This window comes from Trifolium pratense, linkage group LG7 (assembly GCF_020283565.1).
Source record: "Trifolium pratense cultivar HEN17-A07 linkage group LG7, ARS_RC_1.1, whole genome shotgun sequence".
In the NCBI taxonomy this organism is placed as follows: Eukaryota; Viridiplantae; Streptophyta; class Magnoliopsida; order Fabales; family Fabaceae; genus Trifolium; species Trifolium pratense.
This window is the reverse complement of record NC_060065.1, coordinates 52,096,229-52,119,226: the sequence shown is the minus strand read 5'-3', so window position 1 is coordinate 52,119,226 and position 22,998 is coordinate 52,096,229. Positions and strand designations below refer to the sequence as shown.

The window sequence follows — 22,998 nt, the reverse complement described above, 5'->3', positions numbered from 1 at the left end:
ATCTTTATTTGAGGCAATGAGGGATGAATTCAATACAACTTGCATATTTGCTGAGCAATGCAAAGGACTAAACTATTTTTGATCGAAAATAATAGCATGATTTATTTTCAACTCCAAAATTGGAACAAGTATAGTATCAAGTTCTACACCCCAAGTACAATCTCTCTTATTTTATTTTTTGTATACAGTTTTTATGTACCTATGTTATTCTGCTCCCATGAATTTGAATTATATTTTAGTATTTTTTTTATCAAAAAAAGAAGTTAAATGTCCAAAATTATTTTGTTTCAACAATATTTTTTTTAAATAAGGAAAAAATAGAGAAAATAGTTTGTTTAATACTCAAATTAAAAATAAATATAAACATATGAATGTAATTTAAGAGATTGTTGAAGAGTTTCTAATGTAAAATAGGTAAAATCTAATTTTAGTATAAGCGGGGCGAGTTCGGGGTGGGTATCAATGTTCAAACTCATTTTTTGAAATTGGGGAAAACCCAAACCCGAACTCAAACCCAGTCAACTCGGATTTTTCTTGTCAAAATGGGTAGGGTTTGGGCGGATATCCATAGGTATGGGTTTTATTGCCATGCCTACACATCAGTCGCTAATTCCAAATTTTGTACTCATGTCGCTCTCTGGCGTTGGATAATAATCCAACCTCAATTCTGTACTCATGTCCCTTAGCTTTGATATTTTATGGAAATAAAATCAATGGGAAGCTTGAGTTCGAACCCCGATCATGACATCACATTGCACTAATGCTGAAGTTGAATTGAAGTCTTGTTTTAATTTCTCTGAAAATATCTTTCCACATATATACGAATCTCTCCCACATTGAGAAATACTCCCTCTGTCCCAAAACAATTGTTCCCGTTGACGGTTGACATTTATTTTTGACCGTATTTTTTTACTAATGTATAAAGACAAATATTAGCAAATAAGATCTTTTTTGATTTGTCTCAATAAATATTTTCACAATATTAAATTTTTATAATTTTTTATGAAAGAAAACTAAAGATATTAATGATTCAAATTATGCATTGGTAAAGAACCATTATTTTGGGACGGAGGTAGTATGTCATAATTAGAAGTTGTCATGTTGATGGCACCCTAAGTATACTTTTTGAATTTTTCTCCCTCAAATTATTAATTATTTATCTCTTTAGAATATTAAAAAAACATTTATTACTTTCCCCCAATAAATTACTTTTTAGTTATTGCATTTCAAATCATCTTATAGCATCCATAATGGTGAGTACTTATTTTTTTTTTTTTTTTAAGTATTAGTACTAATTGACACTCCTATTGAAGTAAAGCAAATTTGAGTATCAAATAGGTGGTAGTGATACATTAAACACCTCTCTTCTTTGAGACACACCTCAATTTTCAATAAAATATACTTTTTATAGCATCCACTTAATTTTATATAATGATTTAGAGTTATTGGTGAGATTCGTTTAACTTTTTTTTTTTAAAAAATGCTAAGTTGGAGTGATGAAGTGCTTATTAAGTAATGTTATTAAAAATTTATAAATAAATGAAATGTACAAGTAAGACTCAGTTAAGTACCAAAAATGAGAGTTTCATTGTCAATACTCTTACTACTATTAGTAAGAACATTTTAGTAAAAAAGCTCATTGTATTATTACAATCAACACAACTAATTATTTTTTTAAAAAGTGTGAAAAATTCAAATAAAAACATTTAATATGAGAAAAAGGGAGTATTATTTAATTTTTAAGGTAATATGAGCAACCAAATTCATTTGTCTCCTAATAAATCTAACTTCAAAGGTTGCACAAGATAATATAACAAGGATAATTTCATTAACGTTCGAAAAAAACTCAAAATTACCCCGCCTCTTAGTACGAATTGGCTCAACCAATTCTTGCGAGTCTTAAACTCAAATGGTTTTGCAACAAAATATAAAAATCTCAACTTAAACTCAAGTGGCAGTAGCAAAAATTGGAGATGTGAATAATAATAATAATAATACCCAACAAACATCTATAAATGGGTCAGCGCCCAATAACTTCCCTTTACAAACTAATATATAAATAAAATAAAAAAATAGTGCTTCCCCACTTTTTAAATCGTCAAAACCCTAACGTGATAGAACATTCGCAAAATTTTCCAGATGAACCGAATTCAAAACAACCGATCTCAAAAACACAAACAACAACAGAAAGAAACAACACCCGCACAGCAAAAATTGAACTCCGTCACCGGAGCTCTACCTTCTCCATCCACCGTACTCGAAGATGGTTGGTCCGAAGAAGCCACGTTCACACTCATCGACGCTTGGGGCAAACTTTACAAGAAGCTTAACCGCAAAAACTTCCGTCAGTATCACTGGAAAGAAATCGCGAAAGCCGTAAACCAACACCACGGTTACAGTCGGAAATCTCTCCGAACTTACGTTCATTGCAAAAATCGATTCGACGTGCTCAAGAAGAAGTACGCAATCGAGAAAGCTAGGGTTTCTGAAAACGGTTTTTACGATAACGATGATGATGATGCATTTCCTTTTTTCGATAAACTTGATTCGTTAATTGGTGATAGTGATACTTTACCGGCGAAGAAGGTTTCAACGCCGTTGGAAACTCCTGTGAAGGTTCCGGCATGGACACTTGCACCGGTTGGTCTTCGATCTGGTGCTCAGAGTGCTCAGAAGCGACCTGCAACAGCGACAACGGAAGAGGAGAGTGTGGAGGAGGACTCACGTTTTCGCCGGAATTTATCTGCATTTGCTGCAGCGGCTGCTGCAGCAGCGGAAGCAGAGATCAATAATTCAGATTCCGATGATTCGTATTTTGATAATTCAGATGGTTCAGAGTTGAGCAATGAGAATAGGAAGAGGAAGAGAGGAAGAAAGGATGTGGAGTTCGGGTATAGAGAGGTTGCAGGAAGGAATAATAGGGAATTTCGGAGTACAGAGGTTGCAAATTTTATGGAGAAGTTTAGTGAGGTACAGGAGAGAGTCGAGTCACCGAAACAGCGAAGAAATACTAGGGAGAAGTTTAGTGAGATACATGAGAGAGTTGAGTCATCGAAACAGCGAAGAAATGCTAAGGAGAAGTTTAGTGAGATACACGAGAGAGTTGAGTCATCCAAGCAGCGAAGAAATGCTAAGGAGAAGTTTAGTGAGGTACACGAGAGAGTCGAGTCATCGAAGCAGCGAAGAAATGCTAAGGAGAAGTTTAGTGAGATACACGAGAGAGTTGAGTCATCGAAGCAGCGAAGAAATGTTGATTTGGAGAAACGGAATATGCAATTTGAAAAGGATTGTCAGAGGATGCTGCAGCTGCAAAATGCCAACCACTCTAAGTGAGACTCTTCTTTGTTTCTTTTCTTTTTCAATATGCAAATTTTTGTTTCTTTGTAGTTATATCATGCATGTTTGGTTCTATGGTGAGGAAATTTGATATGTAAATTTGATTTAAGTGAATTGAACGATAAATTTTAGTGTAATCACGTTTAGACTCAAAAGCTGCAAGTCCTAGGTTCAACTTAAAATCAATTATGTTTATGGAGGGAAAATTAATGCTAGTCGAGACTAACCAAACATATCAAAATCAATTTTATACCTCCAGAATCAATTTTGGCTGCTCCAAACATGGAACCAAACATAGGCGCGTTGTTATCAATTTAATCATTATTATGTTGTTTTTGTTTTGTTCATTGTCTTCTTGTTAGTGTTACTTTTGGGTAGATGTAGAATTGTAAAGGGTTGATGTAGAATTGTAGATTGTTTAGATAGAGTAAAAAACATTAATAGTTTTTGCTTGACGTAGGATGTTGTATTGTATATGGTGTAGGTAAAAATAAATAATTGAATTCCTCATGACCTGTGATGACGATCTTTTAACTTGTAGGTTCTTTTATATATTTTAATTAATTAATTTGAAATATATGGAAACATAACTTTGATTTATGATCATGATTCTATTAGGTGTATATGGTGTGTTTTAGAAAAAAGAGTGTGTGATTCAAGTTATGGAATATGTGTAGCGTATGCTAAGAACTTACTTCAAAGAATAACTATTAACTAAATTGGTGTGAAACAGGGAAACGGAAAGAACGACTTCAATGAATGATCGAAATGAACAAATCTCAAAAGTTAAAAATCTACCAGCTCCTACCCAAAACAGCCAGTCTACCAAAAGGACCGTTAGAGGTGCCACGCAGATGAAGAAGTTAGCACATGCCCTTATTGATGGACAAAAATTATCGATTGAATTTGATGAATCAACTGCAAAACCTTTAGGGGAAAACAAGACAAAGTTCAGGAGTTACGTGGCTTTCCTTGGTCGAAGCAAAGTCAGTATTTTGACGGATGATTGGGACTCCGTAGATCAGAGCGTGAAGGATGAAATTTGGACAGATATCCTGGTAATTGTAATTATGTTTGTACATGTTGTATTTAACTATATTATTGCCATTCACTAACTCCTCCACTTTGTTGTGTAATGCAGAAAGTATGGGATGTTCCTCATTCTGGATTCTTACGAAAGAAATTGGTTGCATATGCGGGTGAGCGTTGGAGGGCATTTAAGACTAATTTGACTTCCAGATATATACATGGGGATCTTAGGGACAGATCTCCTCTTGAGATCTATAATTTTCTTGATGAGGAAACATGGCAGGCGTTTGTTCAGACACGACTGGACCCTTCCTTCCAGGTTAGTTGAATTTATAATTTAGTTGGTCAACCAAATTTATTTTTAGTACTAAATTTAATTCACATGTATGCATAATAGGAGATTAGAAAGAAAGCGCAAATGCGTACGGCTCAGAATAAAACCCCTCACAGATTGTCTCGCGGGGGATATGACTTGCTCCAAGAGAAGATGATGCAAGAGAAATTAAAAGCAAAGCCAGAATCTTTGGGTGGTTCAGTAGCTGCACCGCCATCTCCACCACCACGCCATGAGCAATGGAAGAGAGCACGACAAAAGCCATCAGGAGATTACACATCTGAGGACACACGCATTATTGCCGAGAAAATTGTAAGCAAATATGCGACTCAAATTTTGTAATTATACAAGTAAGTGAGTAACTCACAATTGTCTAAAATATTTTTTAAATTGTATGTTGTAGGATTCTTTGGTTGAAAAAACATCTGAAGGAACTTTTGTTCCAGAAGGACGTAATGATATTTTGACAGAAGCCATTGGCCGACCTGAGCACTCCGGCTTTATTCGTGGTGTTGGTGGAGGTCTGGGTATTCGACAATACTTTGGACCACCACCACCACGTGGCTCCACCCCTCGTGTTTTTAGTAGTGAACAAATACAGACCATAAAAGTGGAGCTCACTCAGCAAATTAAAGAGGAATTGATGCAGAATTTGGAAGCTATGGGTTTCTCTAGAAAACCCTCGAATTTCCCTTGTTCTCGTAATACCGCTGTACCTGCGAGCAGGAAGGGTAGTTCATCTGTTGTGCCTCCTATAGCGGAGGAGGATGAAATCCCAGAACAATGTGAACTATATGTTGATAATTTATTTCATCCGGTGGCCTATGGTAATGTGTACAAGTTGGGGCCTACCATACATAATCAGATGCTAGAAAATGATATGGTGAGGGTGGCAGTTAGTGAGGTGCTAGAGGCACATGCTCAAGTGCCTATTCCCACTGACGAGGTGGAAACGGTTGAGCAGGCCCTCAACAATTTCATTCAATGGCCGAAAAGACTTGTGCAGATTGTTTCTGATAAGGTATTCATTACACTTACACATGTCTCACTATTTACACTTGAAACATCTTAATATGTTAACTAATCTTCAATCCTAAATGTTTAGGATTTTGATGTTGATGGATCTGAGAAAGACGACGTTTCGCCCAAAAAGTCTGAGCCTCAACTAGATTCCGTCCAACAATTGGCTGAGAAAGACGATGTTTCACCCAAAAAGTCTGAGCCTCAACTAGATTCTGTCCAACAATTGGTTTTAAAGGCGATGTGTATGTCAGAATCTATAAAGCTCGATTTGGAACACGATAGGATGAAGTCTCTTTGGCTCTCACAGAGAGATATTATGGAGTTGTGTATGGGTAAACAAGAGTTATCCATAACTATTCTACGATTGTGGTTAACGTAAGTAGATTTTTTATAAGCTTAGCTTCGCTAACTAATTAAATATCATTTATAATTAATATTTAGTTCAATTTCAATATTTTAGGTATTTGAATCGGCTTTCTATTAATGTGGGTAAGAATGACTTGTATGGATTTATTGATCCATGTTTCATTCAAAGTCAACATGATCCAACTAATGCTGAAGCCTACATACAAAACAAGTTATCCGATGATAAAAAAGAGTGTTACCTAGCACCTTATCACAACAAGTAAGTACATGTTCATTTTAGTTCATCTCTTATAATAAAGAGAATTGTATTCAGCACCAATCTAACTATTTGTTCTTCAATGTAGTCATCATTGGCAATTGCTCATTATTTGTCCTAGGCAGAATAATGTAGTATTCCTATGTTCGTTGGAGAGAAAGCCAGATAAAAATATTATTCACATTGTTGATTCGTAAGTGTTTCATTTATTTATCATACATGGACTGTGTGATATGTTTTAAGACATAATTATGTAACTTATTGTTTAATCAATGTTTTATTGTCATAGAGCTTTGGATGGATATCATTTGCTGCGAGGCGTTCAAAAGGAGAAGCCAACATGGATTTACCCTATTGTAAGTTGTTTAAAATTTCATTTATAATTTATTAAAGTTACTTCATATATCATTTTTAATTACTAAATTCACCTTTGATATTCAAATCTAGTGTCAAAGACAACCAGAGAGTTACGAGTCCGGCTACTATATTATGATACATACATTGAATATTGTATCCGCTGGTATTATTAATTTATGGATGAAGGTAATATAAACAATTTAATATTATTTATTTGTGTTTTTTTTTTATTTTTTTTTTATTTTATGTTGATGTGCCAACTGTATGCTCTATTTTAACATTCATTCAGGTATTTGGAAATCCAGAACCATTCCAGGAGGATGAACTTGTAAATGTTCGACAAAGATGTGCAAGTTTGATCCTTGATTTTATTCAAGGAGTTTAAAATATTTGACAATGTATCTACTATCTATTTTGTTAACAATGTAGTATGCTAAAACAACAGGCTTTTGTTTGATAATGAATCTTCAGCATCTTATTGAACATTTCTTTTTTTCCTTTTTCTTTTGTTGTTTCTAAATTTTATTTTTAGCCTATTGTTTTGACTCTTGATAGCACTGTTGACATTTGCCAATTCATAACGCAACAAATAAGCTAAAAAGAAGGGTGATTGTTTTTCTCCCCTACATTGTTCACACAAAAATACATTATCAGAAGATCTTCCAATAAGATTTACACTACAATAAGATATCTTTTGATAAAAACTATACTAACAAAAGATATCTTTTGGTGAGTGGGAGGAATTCTGACCAATTTATGGAAGGGACAAAAATGACTACCATCAAGGAGAGCATTTCTTTGGTCCAAATCCATTTGTTGTTTTAGAGGCAATCTGATAGAAGATTATATCTAGTTAATTAAATAATTATTAGATATTAGTTAATTAATAATTTAGGTATAAGTAAGATTTAGTATTTTTATTGTTAGGAGGACTTTTGTGTTATTGGGTTGTTTAAATGAGTTTTGTGCCTTAGGCCCATTAGGAGTATTATATATATGTAGTGCCTTATGCACTTTAACATAATGAATGAAAATGAAGTCTTTTATTTATCTTTATTTATTTGCATTTCTTTATTGCTTTCCTAGGTTTAGCTTAGTGTAGCTTGATAGAGCTTCAACACTCTATCAATTGGTGCTTTCATTCTTGAACATCAACACCTCTCATGGCTTATTCAAACCATACTCATCTTTATTATCCAGATCCCATCACCATTCCAACCTCTTCTCCATTTTATTCCACCAACACCCCTCTTACAACTCCATCACCAAATTTGTGTTTTAACCATGGCTACACACCCCATTCACCCACTCCATCTTTATCACCTAGTCCATATGCCACATCTACAGCTTATGTTCATCCGTATTCACCACCACCACCACTCACATCATCTTCATCTTTCAACCCCTATTTCTCATCAGCCACAACACCACCCAACATCTACTCTTCACCTCCACATTCTAACCCATATTCATCCTATGTTTCTCAGCAACAACCTCCTCCCATTCAATATTCAACTTTTCCTTCATATCCACATCACCTCCATGACCCATCATACCACTCACCACAAAGTTTCCCCTATCCACCTTACTCTTCATACCCAAACAACACCTCATCACCATCACCAAACCATTACACATCATACACAACTTCTTCACCTTCTTCTGACCCATCCACTGTCACAACACGACCCACTCCATCACTGTTAGCCAACCAAACCCTAAAGACACCACAAGTTGCAACAATCCCAAATGCTAAAATCCGTCAGAAAATTCCTACTTTTGATGGTAGTGAAGATGCTTATTGGTGGATTATTTGCTCTGAAAAAATCTTTAACAGTAGGAGCTGGAAACTATTAGATGAAGAAAAGATACTAGAAAGTGGTTTTGCCATGAGAGGCTCTGCTCACACATGGTGGCTGAGCTGGTATCCTACAGACCCAAAGCCAAGTTGGGACTCATTCACATGTGCATTACTTAGGCACTTCAAGCCTGAATGGAGACTCATTTTACCTGGTGAAGAAGATGCAAACGAACAGACAGAAAGTGAAGAAATTCTAGAACCACTTGAGGAAGAAGAAAATCAAGTGAAAGAAGATGAGGAAGAGAAATTTACTAGTGAAAATGAAGAAGATTCATTAGAACCAGTGGAAAAACAAGAAGAAACAGAAGGGTTTGTGGTTCAAGAACCATCCCACAAACTCAGTGTTCAAATTACTAAAATTTCTACTGAAATCCTCACTTCTTCTAAAAATTCGAGGAGCATCAGCATGTTGTTTCTACCATCTCTGGAGTTTGATAACGAGAAAAATGGGTTTTTACAACTTCCGGCGCCGTCACCACCGCCTTCACCACCAGCTCCGCCGCCCAAACCCCCGGATTTACGTTCAATGATCGTACAGTTACCATCGGCACCGTCACTGCCTAGGAAACTGCCGGAGGAGATTTTTTTCCACTACCTTCAGCGCTGCGACCACTGCCGGACCCACCAGATCAACAGCCACGACTGGAATTTTTTTTTAACTCCGGCGACACCACCACTCCCAAAACCACCAGATCTAAGGACGTTCGTTGAAACGCCGGTACCAAAGCCACCCTTTGAAGTATCATATCTACTACTGGCATCACCACCGCCTCCGAAACCGCCGGATCTACACTTGTCACCGGAAATGTTTTTATCTCCTCCTCCGGCGCTGCCACGTCCACCTCCAAAGCCACCAGACAAAGCATCTACAGCACTCTCAGTACCACGTCCATGTCCACCGCTGAGATCGCTGGATTTGAAATCGTCGTACCAAATTTTGTCCCACTCTAGTTTGTTTGTCATACGCGTTTTGAGGACTGAGAAAACGGCAAATAGTTCATGCGAGAGAGTGGTGTTGCTACATGTGAAGTGTCCACCAATAACAAACAGCCACGTGTCGAAGTTTGTTTCCCCCACCAAAATCCATGTGGGTGACGTGCTTGTTTCGCGCTGTTTTTATGTGTCAGCTAGATGCCTTCTATGTACAAACAAATTCAAATCATATTGCCAGCTAGCTTCCATTTGCTTACCAACAAAGACACATTATTTGTTTGGACTTGAGAAATGTGGCCTAAATATTTTGTTATGGATGAATTTTATGGGCCAAAAATCTTTTCTAATTGAAGCTTCACTACAACACAATCCCCACACTTCATTTGGGCTTTCTCACACTCGTCCAGCCCGTAAACCTCCGGACTTGCCTCAGAACCTTGAGGACAAGGTTCAAGTGAACCCGGCGGCAATGATAGAAGATTATATCTAGTTAATTAAATAATTATTAGATATTAGTTAATTAATAATTTAGGTATAAGTAAGATTTAGTATTTTTATTGTTAGGAGGACTTTTGTGTTATTGGGTTGTTTAAATGAGTTTTGTGCCTTAGGCCCATTAGGAGTATTATATATATGTAGTGCCTTATGCACTTTAACATAATGAATGAAAATGAAGTCTTTTATTTATCTTTATTTATTTGCATTTCTTTATTGCTTTCCTAGGTTTAGCTTAGTGTAGCTTGATAGAGCTTCAACACTCTATCACAATCAGTGTGGTGTGTAACCTCTTGTATTAGTCTAATCTAAATTCATCTTATATAACTTCGGATATCAAACAAGAATGTTGAATTTTTTATTTTTTTTCAATAACAAACTCAACTTATTTCAATAATTAGCTATGATATGAACAGTTTAAAGATAATAAACAAACAGTGTAATAGAAGTTTACACAGACAACCAATCAAAATTCATAATTTTGATAATAATTTACTTAAATTAATAAATATATGTAACTGCTTTACTAAATTATCTGCTCTACCATCCTAGAATTATCATCTTCTCCCGGGTAATTGTAGCTACTAATCCAAACGGCGGTTCTTTATACCCCCTCTTGCATCTTCTCTGCAACCCCTTTCATATTACCCTAGCCCGGTGAATTCTGTGTCAACCAACCCCACCAAACCCCCCTTCTCCTTTTCCATCTTTTTCACAAAGATTGTGTGCAGTCGTGAGTGACTGCATGCATTTGATCATGATCAAAAAGTTTAAATTTTAAGACAATTTTTTATTTGGTTTATTATAAAATTTTTAGTTGATATATGTACCGTCTGATCAAGATCGTACAATCTAAATCTCATGACTGCACGACTGCACCTACTGTCGAATATATCACGTTCATTGCCGTTGATTTTGATTTTTGTTTTAATTTAATTATTAAATTATTTTAATTTGACATGGCAAAATTATGATTTTTAATCGGTAGTAGCAAAATCTAATATAAAAAAAAAAAATAGTACTTCCCCACTTTTAGATCGCCTAAACCCTATCGTCATAGAACATTACCAAAAAATTCCACATGAATCGAATTCACAACAACCGATTTCAAAAACACAAACAACAACAGAAAGAAACAACAACAGCACCGCAAAAAATGAATTCCGTCACCGGAACTCGACCTTCTCCGTCCACCGTACTCGAAGATGGTTGGTCCGTAGAAGCCACGTTCACACTCATCGACGCTTGGGGAAAACTTTACAACAAACTTAACCGCAAATACTTCCGTCAGTATCACTGGAAAGAAATCGCGAAAGCCGTTAACGATCACCACGGTTACAGTCGCAAATCTCGCCGCACTTACGTTCATTGCAAGAATCGAATTGACGCATTAAAGAAGAAGTACGCAATTGAGAAAGCTAGGGTTTCTGAAAACGGTTTTTACGATGATGATGATGCATTTCCTTTTTTCGATAAACTTGATTTGCTAATTGGTGATAGTGATAATTTACCTGCGAAGAAGGTTATTCCGCCATTAGAACCTCCTGTGAAGGTTCCGGCATGGACACTTGCACCGGTTGGTCTTCGATCTGGTGCTCAGAGTGCTCAGAAACGACCTACAACGGCGACAACGGAGGAGGAGAGTGTGGAGGAGGACTCACGTTTTCGCCGGAATTTATCTGCATTTGCTGCAGCGGCTGCTGCAGCAGCAGAAGCAGAGATTGATAATTCAGATTCCGATGATTTGTATTTTGATGATTTAAATAATTTAGATGGTTCAGAGTTGAGCAATGAGAATAGGAAGAGGAAGAGAGGAAGAAAGGATGTGGAGTTTGGTTATAGAGAGGTTGCAGGAAGAACTGTTAGGGAATTTGGGAGTAGAGAGGTTGCAAATGTTATGGAGAAGTCTAGTCAGGTACATGAGAGAGTGGAGTTATCGAAGCAGCGAAGAAATGCTAAGGAGAAGTTTAATGAAGTACACGAGAGAGTTGAGTCATCGAAGCAGCGAAGAAATGCTAGGGAGAAGTTTAGTGAGATACATGAAAGAGTGGAATCGTCGAAGCAGCTAAGAAATGTTGATTTGGAGAAACGGAATATGCAATTTGAAAAGGATTGTCAGAGGTTGCTGCAGCTGCAAAAAACCAACCACTCAAAGTGAGACTCTTCTCTTTGTTTCTTTTCTTTTTAAATATGCAAATTTGTGTTTCTTCGTAGTTATCAACTAATCGTGTGAGAAAAATTTATGTTGTAAATTTGATTTAAGTGAACAATAAATTTTAGTGTAAAAATCGCGTTTAGACTCAAAAGTTGCAAGTTCTGGCTTCAACATAGAATCATTTATGGAGGCAAAATCAATGCTAGTCGAGAATAACCAAACATGTCAAAATCAATTTTATACCTCAAGAATTAATTTTCGCTGCTACAATCATGGAACCAAACATAGGCACATTGTTGACAATTTAATCATTACTTATGTTGTTTTTGTTTTGTTCATTGTCTTGTTAGTGTTACTTTTGGGTAGATGTAGAATTATAGAGGGTTGATGTAGAATTGTAGATTGTTTAGATAGAGTAAAGAACATTAATAGTTTTTGCTTGACATAGGATGTTGTATTATAAATGGTGTAGGTAAAAATAAATATTGATTTATGAAACATGAACCATATGAAACATCTTTGATGATGATCTTTTAACTTGTAGGTTCTTTTATACAGTATCTTTTAATTAATTAATCTGAAATATAGGAAACATAACTTTGATTTATGATCATGGTTCTATTAGGTGTATACGATGTGGTTTAGAAAAAGAGTTTGTGATTCAAGTTATGGAATATGTGTAGCTTATGTTAAGAACTTACTTCAAAGAATAACTATTAGCTAAATTGGTGTGAAACAGGGAAACAGAAAGAACGACTTCATTGAATGATCGAAATGAACAAATCTCAAAAGTTAAAAATCTACCAGCTCCTACCCAAAACAGGTCAGATACCCAGTCTACCAAAAGGAACGTTAGAGGTGCCACTCGGATGAAGAAGTTAGAACTTGACCTTATGGATGGACAAAAATTACCGATTGAATTTGATGAATCAACTGCAAAACCGTTAGGGGAAAACAAGACAAAGTTCAAGAGTTATGTGGGTTTCCTTGGTCGAAGCAAAGTCAGTATTTTGACGGATGATTGGGACTCCGTAGATCAGAGCGCGAAGGATGAAATTTGGACAGATATCCTGGTAATTGTACTTATGTTTGTATATGTTATATTTAACTATATTATTGTCGTTCACTAACTCCTCCATTTTGTTGTGTAATGCAGAAAGTATGGGATGTTCCTCATTCTGGGTTCTTACGAAAGAAATTGGTTGCATATGCGGGTGAGCGTTGGAGGGCATTTAAGACTAATTTGACTTCTAGATATATACATGGGGATCTTAGGGACAGATCTCCTCTTGAGATCTATAATTTTCTTGATGAGGAAACATGGCAGGCGTTTGTTCAGATACGACTGGACCCTTCTTTCCTGGTTAGTTGGATTTATAATTTAGTTGGTCAACCAAATTTATTTTTAGTACTAAATTTAATTCATAGTTGGTCAGCCAAATTTATTTTTAGTACTAAATTTAATTTACACGTATGCATAATAGGAGATTAGAAAGAAAGCGCAAATGAGTTCGGCTCAGAATAAAACCCCTCACAGATTGTCTCGTGGGGGATATGAGTTGCTCCAAGAGAAGATGATGCAAGAGAAATTAAAAGAAAAGAAAGATACTTTGGGTGGTTCAGTAGCTGCACCTCCATCTCCACCACCACGCCATGAGCAATGGAAGAGAGCACGACAAAAGCCATCAGGAGATTACACATCGGAGGACACACGCATTATTGCCGAGAAAATTGTAAGCAAATATGCAACTCAAATTTTGTAATTATACAGGTAATTCACAATTGTCTAAAATATTTTTTAAATTGTATGTTGTAGGATTCTTTGGTTGAAAAAACATCTCAAGGAACTTTTGTTCCACAAGGACGCAAAGATATTTTGACAGAAGCCATTGGCCGACCTGAGCACTCCGGCTTTGTTCGTGGTGTTGGTCGAGGTGTTGGTATTCGGCAATACTTTGGATCACAACCACGTGGCTCCACCCCTCCTGTTTTGAGTAGTGAACAACTACAGACCATTAAAGTGGAGCTCACTCAGCAAATTAAAGAAGAATTGATGCAGGACCTTGAAGCTATGGGTTTCTCTAAAAAACCCTCGAACTTCCCTACTTGTTCTCGTAATACAGCTGTACCTGCGAGCACAAAGGGTAGTTCATCTATTGTGCCTCCTGTACTGGAGGAGGACGAAATCCCAGAACAATGTGAATTGTATGTTGATAATTTACTCCATCCAGTGGCCTATGGTAATGTATACAAGTTGGGGCCTACCATACATAATCAGATGCTAGAAAATGATATGGTGAGGGTGGCGGTTAGCGAGGTGCTAGAAGGACATGCCGAAGTTCCTATTCCCACCGACGAGGTGGAAACGGTTGAGCAGGCCCTCAACAATTTCATTCAATGGCCAAAAAGACTTGTGCAGATTGTTTCTGATAAGGTATTCATTACACTTACACATGTCTCACTATTTACACTTGAAACATCTTAAATAAGTTAACTAATCTTCAATCGTATATGTTTAGGATTTTGATGTTGATGGATCTGAGAAAGACGACGTTTCGCCCAAAAAGTCTGAGCCTCAACTGGATTCCGCCAAACAATTGGCTGAGAAAGACAATGTTTCGCCCAAAAAGTCTGAGCCTCAACTAGATTCCGTCCAACAATTGGTTTTAAAGGCGGTGTGTATGTCAGAATCTATAAAGCTCGATTTGGAACACGATAGGATGAAGTCTCTTTGGCTCTCACAGAGAGATGTTATGGAGTTGTGTATGGGTAAACAAGAGTTATCCATAACTATTCTACGATTGTGGTTAACGTAAGTAGATTTTTTATAAGCTTAGCTTCGCTAACTAATTAAATATCATTTATAATTAATATTTAGTTCAATTTCAATATTTTAGGTATTTGAATCGGCTTTCTATTAATGTGGGTAAGAATGACTTGTATGGATTTATTGATCCATGTTTCATTCAAAGTCAACATGATCCAACTAATGCTGAAGCCTACATACAAAACAAGTTATCCGATGATAAAAAAGAGTGTTACCTAGCACCTTATCACAACAAGTAAGTACATGTTCATTTTAGTTCATCTCTTATAATAAAGAGAATTGTATCCAGCACCAATCTAACTATTTGTTCTTCAATGTAGTCATCATTGGCAATTGCTCATTATTTGTCCTAGGCAGAATAATGTAGTATTCCTATGTTCGTTGGAGAGAAAGCCAGATAAAAATATTATTCACATTGTTGATTCGTAAGTGTTTCATTTATTTATCATACATGGACTTTGTGATATGTTGTAAGCCATAATTATGTAACTTATTGTTTAATCAATGTTTTATTGTCATAGAGCTTTGGATGGATATCATAAGCTGCAAGGTGTTCAAAAGAAGAAGCCAACATGGATTTACCCTATTGTAAGTTGTTTAAAATTTCATTTATAATTTATTAAAGTTACTTCATATATCATTTTTAGTTACTAAATTCACCTTTGATATTCAAATTTAGTGTCAAAGACAACCAGAGAGTTACGAGTCCGGCTACTATATTATGATACATACATTGAATATTGTATCCGCTGGTATTATTAATTTATGGATGCAGGTAATATAATTTTTAACAAGTTAATATTATTTATTTGTGTTTTTTTTTTTTTATGTTGATGTGCTAATCTTATGCTATTTTAACCTTCATTCAGATATTTGGAAATCCAGAACCATTCCAGGAGGATGAACTTGTAAACGTTCAACAACGATGTGCAAGTTTGATCCTTGATTTTATTCAAGGAATTTAAAATGTTTGATAATGTATCTACCCTCTATTTTGTTAACAATGTAGTATGCTAAAACAATAGGCTTTTGTTTGATAATGAATCTTCAGCATCTTATTGATCATTCCTTTTTTCCTTTTTCTTTGCCAATTGATACAAAAAACGTTTGGTGATAAATGATATATTACAGGATATATGGCACTGATCTGGTGACAAATGATAGTATTATCTTCCAAAAAAGAAAAAAAAAGAAAAAAAAAGATTTAGTACCTTGGAATAAAACACAGGATAATTTTAAATAAGACCTTTGCCATGACATACAATCAAGAAAGATCAATATGCTGTCATAATTCTTAGGACTGTTTTTCTTTTCTTTTTTGGAAAATAATTCATTACAAGCATTTTAAACGAGGCATTGTGTAATTTATCCTTCAAGATTGGATAACTAATATATTACTAGTTCTATAAGGATTGGAACTTTATACTTATACTAAATATCGGGGTTTTGAGGTTAAAACTTGGTTGAATTCATTTTCCTATGTATCTGTTGGGATTTAAACACATGAGAAGAACTCTATCCAAAAGATTAGTCCAATATGTGGGATATGACTTAAATATCATATTAAACACTTTGATTTACTCGATGCAAGACTCCTAACAATATCATTTGTATTAATTTGATTTCAATAGAGTAGAAGTGTAAACGTATTATTCATAAAATACGTAACATGCATATGCAAAATCTAAATATGGTTACAATATTTGGAAGAAGAAATGAACCCAAATAACACTTAATGGAATTGGGTAAAAAACACTTACATGGAACCAAATCCCAAAAATATGCATGCAAGGTAAAACAACTTATGTCACATGTATTTCAATGCAACATAAACCAAGGTATAACCGATGGTTATATAATGAGTTTAGGGTCTTAGGCTATGTGCTTACAAATTGCTAATAATAGAAACATTAAAGAGTGGCATGCCCAACACTTTACCAATCCAATATAGAAAGCCAAATCTCCATTAGAGTGCGTCTTGTAAAGAAAGAACTCCAATTTGATTATATAAGCTACATTAATTATCCTGCAATGGAGATATATGATCATGGCAAAATAGAGTTAGTTTTAATTGTTGGAAACTAACAAAGAAAGGTCCCTCATACAATGTGATAGAGAAAAAAGAGAGGCTGTATAAGGTGGATAAATATGAAATTTCATAAATTTATGGCCCAATATACCCACACCTATACTAACACAAATGGAGCTAACTGTGTATAATATAAACATTTTTGTTTTTGGTTAAATATTCTCTAAACATTCAATATGAGCAATCATCAGAAATAAACTATGATAGATAGTCCGACATTAAATAAAGAGGAAAGGTGACTTTATAAGGTGAATGGTTGTGGGGAGCTTCCTTTTCCATTCCCTAAAGTCACAATGGTTGTACTATAGTGGTAAGTATTCCCGCCTGTCATGCGGGTGACCCAGGTTCGTTCCCCGGCAACGGCATCAGATTGTTGTGGTAAGTGTGAGTTAAGTCCTACATTGTCCAATGTGAATGATCCACGACTGTCTCCTCGTGACCCAACATTTCAAACACGTGTAGTTTTTTTTAAAACGGAAAAGGAAGCTCTATGGTTGTGCTCATTAACATGGGACAAATTGTGCCTATATGTGAGGTGTGCTCTAAAATAGCAATGGTAATTGCTCTTCTTCCACACCATGTGTTGTTCAAGTAGGCAAAATATACTACATGCTACTGAACAATATTTTCCTTTGAGATATACACTATCAGCAAATATATTATGGTAAAATTGAGGAGGATTCTAAACAACATAGAGAAAGAGGTGGAGTTTAACATGAGAAAGTTGAATTACTTTCCCATCTTCGACAAATTTGGATTTTTACCATTAGATCAAATAAAGAATATATCTTTATTACCAAAACTAATAGACTATCTCAGATGCAAAACTAGAATTTACCTCATATTTAGTGGGCCATAACCAGCCACATCACTAATATGAATTGTCTCAATTTTTTTCTATGGTTAACCACTTTAAGAATTCAAAAGGATCCCACCATTTATATATTCTTTCACTCATGTTTGATCAAAATTGAATAATTCTAAAAAATATATTTTGATTTTCTTTTAAATAATTGACCGTAAATTCAAAGTCGTCCAATCTTAATCAGACAGACATAAATCATAGTACTGCATGACAACCAATCGAAAAAATCAACTCCTCATTTTCCCTTTTTCTATATGCATTTGTTGCTAATATATAAGAGTTTCTAATGTCACAATTCTTATTTCACCCCAATGCTACAAATATATTCTTAGAAGTTTTTGAAAATCAAAGACGGACATAATATTAATTAAAGATGCTCTAAGTCGACTCATTTGTCAATAAGTTCAACAACAAACACAATGAGTGTAAAGTTTCACCTCACTCAAATTGAATTATTGGTTTCTATAGACCAAATCATTACAAACAAGAAAACCCTAACTGGCAGAAGAACTTATTATAAAGACAATAATAATTTGCCCTGCAACCTGAATACATATATTCCTTTAATTGCTACTGTAATATTACATTACATGCATGGTTTCTTACCGTATGAAATTAGTTTGTATATACTCTATATATTTTAGAAAGCATGTATATATCATGATCTAATCAATTAATGTGTACATGTCAACATGGTATAAAACAAATAATTAAGTGTTACTACATCCCAATCACTCTTTGCATGGATCCATCTTCTATATATTAAATATTCATATATAAGTAGGGTATAATAAAAGTTAGCATGGTGGAAATTGAAGGGAACTATGTTTTATTATAAGGTTAACAAATTATTACTTTGTTAGTATTAATCTTTTACTCTAAACAGATTCCCTTCAATCATATTTGAAAAGTGTAACAAATTAAAAAAAAAAAAACATGTATTATGTAAAATTTACACAAACCTTAATTAATCAAATGCTTTTGATCATTTGGTTTTTTTTTTTTGAGCAAAAATTTAAGAAAGAGCATGTCAACAATCATGCATGGGACACAAAATCTCCAGAATCTTAAAAAGGCAAAATTAGAGGAAGCTATCATGCAAATAACAAATATTTAATTAAAGTCGCACAAAGAATGTTTTTGTTGCATAGTTAGTTAGTCCTATATGGATATTGGGTTGTGTATATTTAGGACTAACAAAATCAACTATATAAACCATTAACCTTTGATGTAATATATGAATTAATACTATATATGATTATAATGTGAGTTCTTTCAATGTTTTATATTCAAAATCAAAGTCCAAAGTCCATATGATATGATGATATACACACACATCTACATATATAAATTAAACACCTACATTGAAATACAATAATACTTACCACATATATTGATCCATAGAGGGTGGTTCTAATATATATGCACCTACCTAACTATAAAAAATGTGTCTAATTAAAGACCCTTGGATTATCTTGATATATATAACAAATTAATGGATGTTTTTATATATTATTATGGAGCAAAAAAAAATATTATTTCAAGTTAATGTAAATTAATATGTATATTCTTTTAATTATTTGGCATTATGTACTAAAAGTGATTTTGTAATGTGAGATCTTGCTTGTACTATATAATATATGAGCGGTATATTGCTCATTTGGAGTGTATATATATAGGGACTAGGGAGTAATTTTTCTAATTTGGGTGGAGTATATTATTTTGGTGTGTATTTGATAAATATTTTGTTTTTTTCAAACGGTAAAAATTATTAAATTAGCACAATCCAAAAACAAGAATAACTCAAGTTGATAAGTAGCTAGTTGTATTTAGGTTTGATCTGACTAGGTGGTTGGAAAGAATTAATGAGTTAAAATATGAAGTGATAATTAAGGAGGTAAAAAATTTGATTTCCACCTAAAACAAAAATTAATAATATTGATTACTAACAATGACAATTCAGTAACAACATAAATAAAAATATTGTAATAGGTCAAAATTCACCGTTGGATCGAGATCATATTAGAGATTCATACTAATGAGTCTTAGGTTGTGAATTAAGCAAGCTACTATTTGAGTTAATATAATCTTAATTAGTAAAGCATGCAAAGCACAATCTATATAAATGAATGATAATTAAAGAAATTAATTAATCAATTACCAATTTTTTGGAATGGAAATTCAAGAAAAGTGCATGGATGAGCTTGATCCATCATTTCCCTTGTTTTGATTATTTGTACCCTTCTTTTTCTTCTTGTAAGGGATACCCCTAGCCTTAGCTTGACACTCCCTAACCTCTCTAAGATAAACACGAATAGCACCACTCGCAAAAGGATTAGTCTCTGGAGTTCCACCGTTTTCCTCATAAGCAGCCCTTAACCTCCCAATTAGAGCATCAAGGCTTCCCCAAGCTTGTCTTAGGGGACATGTACATGGTGCCGGCGGTTCCGGCTGTCCATAAAATATACAACCTTGTAAATGAACTTTGGTTTTTCCAAATTGATCTAAATACCTAAGAAACTCCAAAACATGGTTGGAATTGCACTGAGAAAGTGGAACTGGTGGTCTTAGGTTGTTTAAGTATTGACCAAAAGTGTTCCAATCTCTTCTCTTTTGAGATTCATAGCGACTAAGTGTGATCCCTTGAGAGGTTGATGATCCTCCTTCTACTAAATCTTTACCACTTGAAGACATGTTTGGTTTATGGTGAATAATGAAGATCAAGATGTTTGGCTTTTTGTAGATAAAGCAAGAAGGAGAAAAAGGGTGGTGAAAGGTGAAATGAATAGAGGACAGTGTGGAGTGAAGTGGAGGCATAAATGGATATCATGTCATTGGGCTAATGAGTAGACATTTTATGGGCCATGATACATAGTTGCTTTCTCTTCTTCATCTTTTTCTTCCTCTTTTTTATTTATATTTAGGTAAAAAAAACATATCTATATATAGTATATATCATAGCTAGGTTATGTTTTTTTAGAGACAAAAATCTCAGTAAATTTGTGAATTATGTTAGTAATTTTTAAGGTTAATTTGAACTCGGTCTGAATCTTCTTATTAGCACTTCTTCGGCTTTTCTCAATGCATCAAATGAGACGTTGATTGAAAAATATCATAGTTACTTTATGTTGTTGTTTTGTCACTAAAAAGTTAAGACTCAACTGTGCGACAAATATGGGATTGTGAATTTTTTATTGAATAATTAATAGAACATACAACACATTCAGATCGTAACATTTAGGATAGAGAAGTGTCTCATATGATTTAAGATGATCCAATATATAAAAAATATTCAAAACTCTAATGAGTGTTTCATAAGTTGAAGTTCAAAATATTACTCATCCTCATAAGACATTAGTGGCTAAATAATCAACTTATATAAATCAATTTTCTCATTTTTATTGAATTAATATCGATTAAATCGTTATCTCAGCTGCAAAGACGTAGATAATAATAAACTTCTGTTAAAAAGTAACAATGTCAATCAATATTATTGAAGTTTAAAGAGATTTTTAAATTATATCGATCATCGTAAATCACATCTAACTGAACTGTCTCACCTTAATAATTGTCCTAGATAAGTTTTGCCCTCATATTTATAGACACTCTTTTTATTTTTTTATTTTATTTTTTGGGTAGTGATATCTTAACATTATTTAACTATATTTTCCCTTGTAATGGTACAATTATTGGTTGCCATATTTTTCAACAGACACATCAACTTATCACCTTATTTTGATGCCTATTTACTATTATTGCCCTAACCAAATCAATAATCCAATAAGTAGCTAGCTAGGTCTAGCTTCTAACAACCACTTTCAATGCTTTGTACATCATGTATACCTGGTTGAAGTACATATATTTGAGCAAATTAACATATCATAAATAAGGGTTTGAGAACTTCTATTTGGTTGGGGGGGGGGGGGGGGGGGGGGGGGTGCTGGGGAGATAGAACTGGTAGATCATGTATTAATATGTTTCAATTAAAATGTTTTTATTTAATATTTATTTCAAGTATTATAGAAATAAAAGTGGTGTAGTATGTTTCAATTAAAATGTTTTTTACAATATTTATTTCAAGTATTATAGAAATAAAAGTGGCGTAGTCTAACATTGATCTACCATTCTTTCAAAATTGAGAAATTATTGTATTTTTTAGTGGAAAAATGTTATTGGAACACAAAAAAAAAAAACATTTAAAACATTTTTAGTGTCTCATCTTCAATCTATGGATACTTCTAATAGACCTAAAAAAATTGTTTAAAGTGGACATTTACAATTTTAGGTATTGTACTAAGAACTATTAGAGTCAACATTTAAAATTTTGTATAGGACCCACATATTAAAATTACGTACCTCAAATTCATAGTATATCACTATATCGTATCTTAGTCTTGAAAATGTTTTTGGGTAATTGAAGGCTACTCCTAACTAGTGCTTCCAAGATATTTTTTAAGCTTAGTAATAAAAACGTACTATTTTAGTAACATGCTTATAAAGTGTTCTGGGATACTATTTAGCAAGACCTAAATATATCTTCACACACAATTTTGGAGTATATAATTTTTCAAGTCTTGTGTAAATCAAATAAGCATAGAATCAAACCACTAAGTTTGGTCTAATAGTGAGAGATTAATAGATAGTATGCATGAGATTCCAGGTTTGATCTTCACTGACTCCATTAAAAACAAAAAAAAAAGTAAGCATGGAATTTCAATAAACTATAAATTTTTCATTTTTTTTTTAACATTATTGCATGTAAAGCTCTAGTTCGAATTTGAAATTTAGTTAACATTTAAGCTAGAAAGAGATTCAAGTTATCTCCTCTAACCACTCCATGTATTATGTAGACTAAAAAATTCAAATGTAGATTCCCCACTATTTTTATTAAAAATTTAAAATAGTAGGTTTTGCATAAAAGAAGAGGAGTGCTAGCAACACACTCTTTAACAAACACACTCTTTTCTATTGGTTAAAATTTATATGGGTTCCATAAAAATTATATGGGTCCACGTGTGTTGAAGTGTGTTTGTTAAAGAGTGTGTTGCTAGCATTATTCATAAAAGAAATAT

At 34.1% G+C, this 22,998-nt stretch overlaps 3 protein-coding genes across 3 annotated transcripts; 2 read left to right on the top strand and 1 right to left on the bottom strand.

Annotated features, from left to right (window-relative positions):
• Positions 1 to 2,043: 2,043 nt before the first annotated feature.
• Positions 2,044 to 7,201, top strand: LOC123893971. Its single transcript, XM_045943817.1, has 11 exons — positions 2,044 to 3,329; positions 4,070 to 4,394; positions 4,478 to 4,684; positions 4,763 to 5,011; positions 5,103 to 5,720; positions 5,805 to 6,097; positions 6,183 to 6,347; positions 6,433 to 6,537; positions 6,634 to 6,700; positions 6,792 to 6,887; positions 6,991 to 7,201. The coding sequence occupies exons 1-11, from the start codon at positions 2,140 to 2,142 to the stop codon at positions 7,084 to 7,086; spliced, it is 3,411 nt and encodes a 1,136-aa protein (XP_045799773.1). The 5' UTR covers positions 2,044 to 2,139; the 3' UTR covers positions 7,087 to 7,201.
• A 3,331-nt stretch (positions 7,202 to 10,532) lies between these two features.
• Positions 10,533 to 16,130, top strand: LOC123893969. Its single transcript, XM_045943815.1, has 11 exons — positions 10,533 to 12,144; positions 12,885 to 13,218; positions 13,302 to 13,508; positions 13,630 to 13,878; positions 13,962 to 14,579; positions 14,665 to 14,957; positions 15,043 to 15,207; positions 15,293 to 15,397; positions 15,494 to 15,560; positions 15,652 to 15,747; positions 15,842 to 16,130. Exons 1-11 carry the CDS (start codon positions 11,072 to 11,074, stop codon positions 15,935 to 15,937), a joined length of 3,303 nt encoding a protein of 1,100 aa, XP_045799771.1. The 5' UTR covers positions 10,533 to 11,071; the 3' UTR covers positions 15,938 to 16,130.
• Positions 16,131 to 16,600: 470 nt separating this feature from the next.
• Positions 16,601 to 20,731, bottom strand: LOC123893970 (protein LIGHT-DEPENDENT SHORT HYPOCOTYLS 10-like). Its single transcript, XM_045943816.1, has 2 exons — positions 20,088 to 20,731; positions 16,601 to 16,998 (listed from the first exon to the last, which is right to left on the bottom strand). Exon 1 carries the CDS (start codon positions 20,618 to 20,620, stop codon positions 20,108 to 20,110), a length of 513 nt encoding a protein of 170 aa, XP_045799772.1. The 5' UTR covers positions 20,621 to 20,731; the 3' UTR covers positions 16,601 to 16,998; positions 20,088 to 20,107.
• Positions 20,732 to 22,998: the final 2,267 nt, after the last annotated feature.